This window comes from Leucoraja erinacea, chromosome 2, assembly GCF_028641065.1.
Source record: "Leucoraja erinacea ecotype New England chromosome 2, Leri_hhj_1, whole genome shotgun sequence".
Classification (NCBI taxonomy): domain Eukaryota; kingdom Metazoa; phylum Chordata; class Chondrichthyes; order Rajiformes; family Rajidae; genus Leucoraja; species Leucoraja erinaceus.
Genome location: NC_073378.1, coordinates 100,464,435 through 100,476,838, shown reverse-complemented (window position 1 = coordinate 100,476,838; position 12,404 = coordinate 100,464,435). Strand labels below are relative to the sequence as shown.

The 12,404-nt window shown below is 39.7% G+C and overlaps 1 protein-coding gene across 1 annotated transcript in view; it reads right to left on the bottom strand.

Annotated features, from left to right (window-relative positions):
- LOC129713110 (von Willebrand factor D and EGF domain-containing protein-like) overlaps positions 1–12,404 on the bottom strand; it is a 161,104-nt gene that overhangs the window by 17,964 nt on the left and 130,736 nt on the right. Inside the window, 5 exon segments of the mRNA XM_055661963.1 lie at positions 4,099–4,194; positions 5,018–5,113; positions 6,168–6,264; positions 10,282–10,376; positions 11,766–11,861. Of these exon segments, the coding sequence (XP_055517938.1) occupies positions 4,099–4,194; positions 5,018–5,113; positions 6,168–6,264; positions 10,282–10,376; positions 11,766–11,861 (480 nt within the window).

Below are 12,404 nucleotides of genomic sequence, written 5' to 3'. Positions count from 1 at the left end.
ATATTTCCCCCACCAACAAAAATTAAATCTATATATTTCCAAGTCAGAATGCTGTGCCGTTTGAATGGGAAATTAAATGAGATGCCTTTCCCATAAGCCTGCTGTCTTTGTAGATGATCAAAGTCAGGGATTTGAGAGTATCTCAGTTCTCCTTTTCTGTTCCTATTCTGTAATAAATTGCTACCAGCACAATTGCTTTTGATCTTTTTTTATTCAATATTTTGCTCCATTAGTAATGCCTCCACCTGTTCTTTTAGCCCTGCTTTTAAACTCAGTTTAAAAACTGGTCCAACATATTAATTAAACACCTCTGCTCTTTCCTAATTTTCAAAGAAAATATCACCGGTATTTGTTTCTTTGTATTACAGTACATGGAATAAATCGAATGAACAAAATAATAGCTTCTCTTTCTGTCAATATCAGAAGTAAGCCAAGATAAATCATTCATTGAGCACTTCTGGCAGAAGGGGGCCTCAAATGCCAAGGACTTAAGTCCCACCAGCATGCGATTGCATGCGTTTAGTGCGACCAAACGTGGGCGCTTGAGGCATACGGCCGCGCGGGGACGGTCCCAATACAAACCGTGGAGGCGTATGGAGTTGTGCGGGGTTGGTCCCGACATCATACTCACCAATCAGCTGGGCAGGAGGCGGGCTGATTGAATTTGGACGTCGCACAGCGTCGGGCGGTGACGTCATCACGCAACGGCACGCCGGGTGGTGACGTCATTGCGCAACGCCACGTGCTAGGCGTACGCCGGTAAGACGCTGCGTACGACGTTGAGACGCTGTGTACGCCCTCAATGCGCCTGCGGGCCGACAGGCCGTTGGCGCGCAGGATTTTCGGAACAGTGCCAGATTTTTGGAGCCCCGCACGATGTCGGGACCAGCCTCGCACAACTCCATACACCTCCGCCGATCGAAGTGGGACCGACCCCGCGAGGCCGTACGCCTCAAGCGACCACGTTTGGTTGCAATCGCATGCTGGTGGGACAGGCCCTTTACCTTTTCCATTTATGCATCAGCAGATTATGGTAATCAGCTAAAGTCAGCACAATTATAAAAAACAGTCTTCAAGCCAACTGAATTCACTTCGGAAGATGTCCAGAAAAAGCACTCTGATAACTGTGTCAAGGAATTGTACTATAGAATGTGCAGCAGCCATAGATTCATACTGCCAGGAAACAGGCCCTTTGGCCCAACTTACCCATGCAGACCAAGATGTGCCATCTACATTAGTCCCATCAGCTCGTGTCAGCCCCATATCCCTCTGAACCTTTCCTGTTCATGTACCTCCCTCAACTACCTGATCTGGCAGCTTGTTCCATATGCTCAGCTATCCCTGTGAAAAGGTATTCCCTTGGGTTCCTATTAAATCTTTTCTCTCAAATTAAACCCATGTCCTTTGATTCCCCAACTCTGAGCCAGATCAAATAGTTTCAGGAACAGAGTTACAGCACTGGCATTTACCCCAAAATGTGGACAGCTTTCTAGATGTGGACTGCCACAAAATGCAGAACAATTCCGGCCCACTACCACCGTATCACACAAGCTTTTAATCATCAGCAAAATAATGCAGGTTGTCACCAAGAGTGATGTCACCAACAACCACTTCACTTATGTTCTCTATGAGTTCTGGCAAGGCCGTTTAGCTCTGGATTTCGTTACAGTCTTGACCCAGAAATGGACAAAAGTGTTACGTTCCATAGATCAGCCAAATGTGGATCGAGAACAAAATAGCAATGGCGATTCCCAATAAAACTGAAGTTAATGGGAAATAGTGCAAAATCCTTGAGGGCTGGAGTCAATTTTAGGACTAAGGAACATGGTTAGAGACATTTATGTAAACATAACAGGCCTGTCAGAACCCATACTGAAGATAAGTGAAGTGGTTGTTGTGAATTATTACAGGTGATATCACTCTTGGCAACCACATGCAATGTTTATGCAAGCATAAAAACATATTTTAGAGTTTCTCAGGCCCAATTACGTCAGGTTGTTAAGGGGTGGCACAGTGGCACAGCGGTAGAGTTGCTGCTTTACAGCACCAAGGACCCAGGTTCAATCCTGACCATGGGTGCTGTCTGTACGGAGTTTGTACGTTCTCCCCGTGAGCTGCGTGGGTTTTCTCCAGGTTCTCCGGTTTTCTCCCATACTCCCAAGATGTGCAGGTCGGTAGGGTTAATTGGCTTGGTATAATTGTAAATTGTCCCTCGTGTGTGTAGGATAGTGTAAGTATGCGTGGGTCACTGGTCGGCATGGACTCGGTACACCGAACGCCTGTATCTCTAAACTAAAAACTGAACATGAATGGTATTCGTTCTCCCAGTGGTGGAGATGTTTGCTGATAAATATAGGATTCAGTTCCTTAACTCCTCAGATAATGAAGCTGTGCCCACATGCAGCAAAACATTCAGGCTAAAGCTGGTAAGTGGTAAGCACCAATCAAACAACATAGGTTCTAGGTAAGAAACATCTTCAAATATAAAACCTGACCATATTGACATTGTATGGCATCATCATCTGTCATTCACCATTGTTGATCTAAAAAATAACTAAATCACAGTTTCCTGGACCTAGGTTTAATTGTGATCTAGGTCTCGCAGTGTGTGTGTGCATTCTTCTTGCCACTGTGTAAATTTCTGCCAAGGGTTTTAGTCTCTTCCTACATACCAAAGATATATTGGTAGACTAATTGAATGGATAAGTGGCAAAACAACTTGCAGTGATCCAGATTGATGAAGTGGCAGGAATGAGACTGATGGGACTGCTCTGTTAAATGACCTTCCGTATTGTAATCAATAAATAATCTACGTATAGTAGCTCCGAGCAAATCAGAAGATGAATTTTCTGAGGCAAGTGATTTAGCCCCTGACACCCCAATGCCCTCTGCCACATCCAAGGCACGTCAAGCTGCTATGGAAAACTAGCCATTCATATGAATTAGTACAGATCCAATGTTGTGCAGTAGATTTGACAGTGTCCAGGAAAAAGCAGCCAACCAATCCACTCTGAATGCCACTGCACAGTGCAAAGTTAATCACTAATGCTGCTTAATAACATCTGCAACATCCCCAGGCTCTACCATCTAAAAGCAACTGGCATAGAAGACACTGCCTCCTGCAGGCTCTCTGCACATGGAAATATATCACTATTTCTTCGGCACTGCCAGGCCCAAATATGGAACTCCATACTCAACAATACTGTGAAAGAACCTTTAGGAAAACAAATCAGCAAAAGAAAACAACAGAAGTTTTGAAATCATGTGTCCTTCATAAGGTGTGTACATCTAAAACACCATATTGCTTCTTCCTTGGTGTCTGTGGCACTTCCACCCATGCTCACCAAGTATAATCAGGGATGGACAATAAATGTCCATCTTCCACACTATGTAATCAAATTAGCAAACATAAAGGAGGCTGTTCTCAGCATGAAGAAAGGGTTATTCTGCACCAGATGGTCACATCTGGGAGTCTTGACAGGCATGACAAATGTATTTTTGCAAGCTCCTTTATGGTAGGTCCAGACCATGTGTACATCCTGCTGCTTTAAATAAGATAGTATTGCAACAGCAGTCTACAACGACAAAGGCAATTAATAGTCAACCACAATACTGCTTAGCCAGTCACAAGTAAGTCCAGACTTTATGAGCATGAAATGCATACTTCTGTTAAAGGACAATTGAAACCAGGGAAATGCAATTCTGCAGATTTGTGGTCACATTTATTGATTCTATTACTTTATTCCAGATTCATATGAGAATTTGAGCATTCCAGCTACCAAAGTAGGATTTGAATCCTTGGACCATTAGCCCAAAGGTCTGGTGTGTTAGACACAAATTGCTTTGATTTCCATGCACTGCCATGCTTAGCTTTGGAAATTAATCTCTGATTATTTCAGTTTGTATTTAATTAGTTGTTGGTCTGCTATTTAAGTTACCAAGGTTTCTATCTAGTTGCTTTGCATGTGCACTCATTTCATCCACCCTTTACACAGACCGAAAAAACATTCAAGTTGTACATTGTGGATTTGTATAGTTTAATCCTTATGTGCTTTAATCCTTATACACATAGCAAGTAATGAGTTTCTAAACTGTTACCATTTTGGCACTGCAATCCAAAAAATCCATTCGGACACATGCAGATGTTGGGTTTGATACATGTCCCACCATTTAGGCAAACAGGACTGCAAACAGCTGTTGAAATTCAGAGAGAGGAAGAGAGAAGGGGAAGATAAGAGAATTGCTGATGACAGTATCAAAATATGCACATAAATGATACAATGAAGGGATTTAATCAATAAAGAGGACATTGTACCGGGTTTCAGAATAGCCCGATAATTGTATGGATTTTCTGAAACTGAATGAAGTTATACACTAGAATTCTTCCTTATCAACATTTATACATTTTTATTGTTTACAACTATTTTATGTCGTATGTTTTACTCTCTGTATGGTAAATTATAGAGACAAATATAATATTAGTTTAAAAAATGTTAATCAAGAATCTGCTCAATATTTTTCTCAATAAAGGAAAGAATTTGTATAAAACACTCCTCATGGAATTTCATGGCCTTTGAAGGCTAAATTTACAAGTTGGATGATTAGATGAAAAATTAATTCATGCAACTGCAGCAGAAAATCATTCCATGTTATTTCACATTGTAGTGATTCTGCTGAAGGTATACCAAGAATTATTTTTTAAAGGATGAATTTGCAAGCTAACTTTGCTGTCAAATATTTTAATGGAGCCCTTTATGAGAATCAAGTTTGTAATTGTATCGGTAGGAAGGAACTACAGATGCCGGTTTACACAGAAGATGAGACACAAAATGCAGGAGTAACTCAACGGGAATGTATGGTTAGTTCCATTTGTTATTGTATAAATTAGTGTGAATATAAAATACAACTATTTGTTAAATCTCATCTGTAAAAATGTAACCATTGGAAGATTTAGAAAGCTGGACCAGGAAGCAAAATGGTGCAGCAAATTAGGAAATATTATGGGAACAGGTCTTACCTGTGTTACATGTTGGACCATACCAGCCTAATCTGCACTGACAGACATCTGGAGAGACACACTCACCTCCATTTTCACAATGCCTGTTGCAAATCACTGCAGACATAAAGAATGAATTAGTAAGTGATATCCCAGGCACAACTGAGAGCCTTCTTTTAAGGAAATATTTACCTGCATTCCTGGACCCCTCTGGTCTTCAACTCCTCAAGTCCTGCTATAAGTGTGTTGATCATGCACTTGACCTCCAAAATGCAATATCACACATTTATCTTTCCTTATCAGCATTAAACATCTTGCTGTAATTTTTTAATCACAATTTACCTAAACTAGGCTATCTACAATATCACCTACTTTAGTGTCATAAGACCAAGAATTAGGCCATTCAGCCCATTCTTCCCACCGCCACACCACCTGACCCCCCCGCTCCACCAACACCTCCTTCTCCCCACGGAGTCGCCAACATACACCCCCTTGCACTCCTAGTGTCCGTTGTAACAAAGGTATTTCTATGTAATACATGAACTAAAAATGAAGATATATTCTGAAATACATATAGACCAATTCCATTTCAATTCATTGTCACATCCATTAATATATTTTCCATTAATAGACACTATGCAGAATTCTAATTGCCTTAACTACTGTCTATACAAAACATTTCAATGATCTGTTTGCTGCTGTATCAACATTCTCTCCTCATACTATATCCTATAGATCAACATGAGTGTTTTTGTTCTTCTTCTTTGATCACATAAATTCTTATTTGTTGACAATTAATTTCTTATTCCATTTCTCAACCCAGCTTCAGAATTTGAACCCCTCTGTACTCAGATATATATTTTATACTGACAAATCGATGTGTAAAGCAAAGAAACCAGCACTTCTTTATTCTCCAAGAATCTACCTTGTAATTTCCATTATTTTAATCCAAGTCCATGTGCAACCAACTTCTGTCTTTTTTGTTATAGCCAGTTGGGAATCTATTTACTTTTTTCTGTTCTGTTACATAGAACATAGAAAAGTACAGCACATGACCAGGTCCCTGAGCACACTAATGTCTGGCCAAATATTATGCTAAATGTGTAAAAACTATAAATTATAACAGCAAAAGAAAATCATTTTTCTTGAAACTGCAGTGAAAGTCTCTTACTTGTTTCACATCGTGGTCCAACAAAACCATATGGACAGGTGCAGAGGTTTCGAACCAAACATATTCCTCCATGTTGGCATGCTGGTTCACAATAAACAGCAAACAAAGAACATTACATGGTATGTGAACGATATCCTGTATCTGCATTAAAATATTGCTCAACCTTCTCCAATTACAACAAAATCCCCTTGCAGTTTAATCATATGACAGGTAGTAGTTGCTTTCATAGTTAAGCTCCCAGGTGATATGGGTAAACTTCCTCTAGACATACAGGAGATCCAGGATTAGACTGAGATTAATTATCGACAAAAAGGTTGAAGTCTCCATCACTAGTTTCCAAAATGCAAACATCTCTCCTGTCCCTTAATTAAAAGCTTCTCATAACATAAAACTAGAGGTTGTACATATAATGGATTACGGTATTACATAGTTGGCACCTAAAATTAGGTTCCACTGTACTGTTTTGTACTGTATTAACTTCTAATAAAATAAACAAAACAAAAAAACAAAAAAAAAAAAAAAAAAATAATTAAAAGCTTCTTCAATTCTGCACTCATACAATGCAAGTTGGCTGATCATTTTTTTCTGGGAGATCAAATACATTAAACTCTGCATCAACATCTTGACTGGCCAAATTTTGTGCCTTCCACCACAATGATGAATGCTGTGGTGGATGTTTGTGTTAAATTTTTATTGTGTATTGTGTGTTCTTTATCATTGTACTGTTGCTGACAAATTCATTTCACTTGCATTTTATGTGCAATGTGACAAATAAAACTGTATTGTATTGCATTGTATTGTATTGTGCCCCATGGCTGTCAGCTCTGATTCACAGCCTCCCAGTTCTATCTCAACTGGATTTCAAGTAACAATGAATTTTCCAATTTTAGGTAACCAAACCCCATCCCTAACCTCTCCCCCCACCCCTTTTCTCGCCGATGGTGCATCCATTTCAACTCCCCCCCTCCCCCCCTCCATTTCCACCTACATTCCTTCACAATTTGCAACTCTTCAACCCTTTTGTCACACTTCCTGTCTTTTCATCTCTGACCTTGGTCTAACCATTTGCCTATCAAAAACACACTTCATGAATATCCACATATTATCTTCCAGGTCTTGTCCTGACCTTTCTCTCGTCCAGCTTCCATTCCTCTCGTCAAACAATATGAATAAGGGTCCTGCCCCAAAATGTCACCTATCTATGCTCTCCAGAGATGCTACCTGACCCACTGAGTTATTCTTTTTTTTGTAAACCAGTTTAATGTATTATTTTCACATGTACCGAGATACATTGAAAAGCTTTTGTTGTGTGCTCTCCAATCAACGAAAAGACTGGACATGATTACAATCAAGCCATCCACAGTGTACGGATATGGGATAAGGGTATAACGTTTAAAGCAAACTAAGCCACAAAGTCTGATTAAAGATATTTCAAAAGTCTTCAATGAGGTAGATGGGAGGTCAGGACCGCTCTCTCATTGGTGAGAAAACAGTTCAGTTGCCTGATAACAGCTGGAAAGCATCTGCAGTTCCTTTTCTACATTTTATTCTCATCAAGTATAGTCCACATTTTACCAACAGCAACTCCTGAGTAACAACGACTTTGGTTATTTTTTGCCTTGCATATCCCACTAATGGGAATTCTCAATTGAGATCTGCTCATTACGGTCAAAGAGTTAAACCATGCATCTTATAGCCATGTCATTTCATGCTACATTGGCAATGATATTACTGATTTGGGCAACACAAAAGATTATTTGATTTATTTCTCATTACTGGATTGCATCCATGTGTTTTTCAATTAATTCTAGTTATCTTGGTTTTTACTTTATGCAGAAATTATTCATTACATAGCACTGTTCATCAACTCAACTGAAAATGTTACAATTAAGATGTCTCAGTGCATGCAGCCCCTCAGGATTATTTTGTTTACACATGTTCAGAATAGAAATCCTGTTTGATAGATGGTTCTATACTCCCAGCAATACATTTTTTATTTATTTTTAAATTTACATTCAAATAAATTAGCGATAAAGTAGCAGTTCCCTTTTAACACCAATTAAGAAATGGGAATAATGTAATTCTATAAAACTGGCAGAAAGTTCACTAGAGAATGAAACTACCCATTTTAATTAAGACCATATCCATCAAAAGGGAAGTAACAAGTAAAATGGACAAGGGAGAATTGGATGTAGTGTACCTGTAATTTCAGGGTGCCTTTGATAAGGTGCCACATAGGAGATTAGTGGGCAAAATTAGGGCACATGGTATTGGGGGTAGGGATGGATAGAAAATTGGTTGGCAGACAGGAAACAAAGTGTAGGGATTAATGGGTCCCTTTCAGAATGGCAGGCAGTGACTAGAGGGGTACCGCAAGGCTCGGTGCTAGGACCGGAGCTATTTAAATATACATTAATGATTTAGATGAAGGAATTAAAAGTAACATTAGAAAATTTGCAGATGACACAAAACTGGGTGGAAGTGTGAACTGTGAAGAGGATGCTATGAAGATGCAGGGCAATTTGGACAGGTTGGGTGAGTGGGCAGATGCAGTATAATGTGGATAAATGTGAGGTTACCAATTTGGTGGCAAGAACGGGAAGGCAGATTATTATCTGAATGGTGTCAGGTTAGGAAAAGGGAAAGTACAACAAGACCTGGGTATCCTTGTACATCAGTCACTGAAAGTAAGCATGCAGGTACAACAGACAGTGAAGAAAGCTAATGGCATGTTGGCCTTCATTACGAGAGGAGTTGCGTATAGGAGCAAAGAGGTCCTTCTGCAGTTGTACAGTGCCCAGGTGGGACCACACCTGGAGTGCCGTGTGCAGTTCTGGTCTCCTAATTTGAAGATGGACATTCTTGCTATTGAGGGAATGCAGCATAGGTTCACCAGGTTAATTTGATGGGACTGTCATATGATGAAAGAATGGAGCTACTGAGCTTGTATTCACTAGAATTTAGGATGAGAGGGGTTCTTATAGAAACATATAAAATTATTAAGGGATTGGATACGCTAGATGCAGGAAACATGTTCCCGATGATAGGGGAGTCCAGAACCAGGGGCCACAATTTAAGAATAAAGGATAGGCCATTTAGAACTGAGATGAGGAAAAACATTTTCACATTTGTGGAATTCTCTACCTCAGAAGATAGTGGAGGCAGATTCACTGGATGCATTCAAAAGAGAGTTAGATAGAGCTCTTATGGCTAGCGGAATCAAGTGGTATGGGGAGGAGGCAGGAACGGGGTACAGATTGTGGATGAATAGCCATGATCACATTGAATGGCGGTGCTGACTCAAAGGGCCTAATGGCCTACTCCTGCACCTATTGTCTACTTCAACAATTTTAGTATAATTTAAGAATACATTAATTTTTCACTGATTCTGTAAAACAAATTCTAAACAAAACCCAATTTGGAAAAGTGTTGGTCTGAAGAAGGGTCTTAACCCGAAACGTCACCGATTCTTTCTCTCCAGAGATGCTGCCTGTACCGCTGAGTTACTCCAACTTCTTATGTCTATCTTCGGTTTAAACCAGCATCTGCCATTCCTTCTTGCAGATTCTTTAATTGTCCTCATTTATATTCTACCCTCTGGCACACACAGATGACAACAGCATTTCCCAAAAGGTCTGGCTCGTCAGAATGCTCGTCTTACTTTTATACTCGACAGAAATATAATTTCCTGCAACTAATTGCTGGAAAGACCGAAGGCATTATCCTTAGCCTCTGCTACAAACTGTGTACCGTCTCTAATGATTCCATCCTTATCTCCAGTTACTGTAGCTGCAAACTGCAATTTGAGCTGAGCACATTTCTTTAATGTTACATCTGAGGAAGAGAGATTGGGAGAACATAATTGAAGTGCAATGTTTTTTAGCCAGGTATATTTCCTTCCTCAGTTAACGCATATCTTATTTAAAAGTACCAAATGGGCAGGAAATGCAATTAGCTAAAATTATTGTGGAACCTAATTTCAAATTAAGACTAAAGCACCTCACGTGTAAAATCAAAACATGCACAGTCAACCAATACAAAATTCAAGACATGATATATGATTGCATTTGTAGTACATGCTTCTCTCAGTGTTCCATGTGTACCTCAAATTACCTTCATCACAGATTGGTCCTCCATATCCAGGCAGACAATCACAGACATTGGGTTTCTGGCATTTCCCATGATTTTTACAGTCAGGTCGGCATATTGCTTTGGAGATACAGAAAAACATGAAACTGGTATATTGGTCAGTATCAGCAAAGTTAAATGTGAAAATAACATACCAATTACTACAATCTAACAAGATGCTGTGCATTGTACACAAGATAACTTCATCTCTATATCATTTACTTACAGATGAGATAAGATTGTGGTGAACTTTCCCTTATTTTCTACTATCCTGCACCAATTGAACTTACGGTACACAACCACAATATGGACATGTTGCTCAAACTATGTACCTTCAAGGGCGGCACAGTGGGATCGCGGTAGAGCAACTGCCTTACTTTGCTAGAGACACGGGTTTCGATCCTGACTACGGGTGCTTGTCTGTATGGAGTTTGTACGTTCTCCCCGTGACCTGCATTGCTTTTCTCCAAGATCTTCAGTTTCCTCCCACACTCCAAACCATACAGGTTTGTAGGTTAATTGGCTTGGTGTGAAATGTTAAATTGTCCCCAGTGTGTGTAGGATAGTATTAATGTGCGAGGTCGGTGGTCGGTGCGGACTCGGTGAGCTGAAGGGCCTGTTTCCGCACTGCACCTCTAAACTAAACTAAATTAAACATTACAACATTTACTCCATTTTTATTTATTTTGTAGGTTTATACTCCTAAGCACCAGCAGCTAATTAGTTTATAGTTGTTGTAACTCCAGCAATAGAATTTTGTAGTGGCTAGAAACCAGGAGGGTTTGATCCAATAGTTAAACTACTCATCAAGTGAGACGTTAAATGAGGCCTCAGCTGCTTTCATAGATCAAGGCTAAAGATCACATGACCCTAGTTTGAAGAGCAGGATCTTGATCAATAATTATCAATCAACATTTACAAAAAGACAGTTTATATGATTGTTGTAACTTTTTTCCATTTCCAGATTTTTAAAACTGATTATTCTTTTCAAACAAAGGGTCCCAACTCGAGACACCACCTGTCCATATTCTCCAGAGATGCTGCCTGACCTCCAGCATTTTGTGTCTTTCTTTGGTATCCTACAGCAATGTTCGGATGAAGGGTCCTCAACCATAAACAGATTTTTTTTCCCTCTGCAGCCACTGCCTAATCTGCTGAGCATTTCCTGCATTTCATGTTTTTATTTCAGATTTCCAGCATCTACAATTTTGAATTTCATCTACCATTTAAAAAGCTTATTAAAAACAATTGACTGCCAAATATTTGAAAAACATAACTTCATGTCACCGAGACATTAAGTGATGTAATAAAATCTAAGGGGAACAATTCTTCCTCATGATTATTCCAGAGTACGTGCTGGAATTCACAACAGCTTTGCATTCACAACTCCATTTTTGATGAGAACAAATACAATCCATATTGACACATCACAAATATGGTTAATTAACTACATATTAGTTTTACACTTACCAGTCTGACAGTTGTATCCAGTATAACCAGGCTTACAGCGGCAGGTATTTGGCGCAGAGCATTCCATATTCCTGCCGCAAGGATATCTGCAAATTGCTATGAAATTAAAAATAAACTTAATTCAGTTTGAATTACATAGTGATAATTGAAGAAGAACCAGATTATTGTTCCTTTATTCAAATACAATTTTGAGATGAGCCAGGGCAGTATAAATAGGCATCACGGTTGGCACGGATGATTTGGATGAATAGCCAATTTGTGCTGTATGTGGTAAGGAATGGACATATCCATATTTCAGGCCAATATTTATCCCCACCAGCCTCTATATTCAATAGGAATGTATGGAGATTTTACTCTAACTTTTCAGCATACTAAAGTAACACTTCCCTCCAGAAGGTACACAAAAAAGCTGGAGAAACTCAGCGGGTGCAGCAGCGTCTATGGAGCGAAGGAAATAGGCAACGTTTCGGGCTGAAACCCTTCTCCAGCTTTTTTGTGTACCTTCGATTTTCCAGCATCTGCAGTTCCTTCTTGAACACTTCTCTCCAGATGCCCTGGTTCATTCTTCCATCATCACCAATATGCGCTCTGCTCCCATGGAACCTTGCTTTGCACTACAAGAGATGCCATATTTGCCTT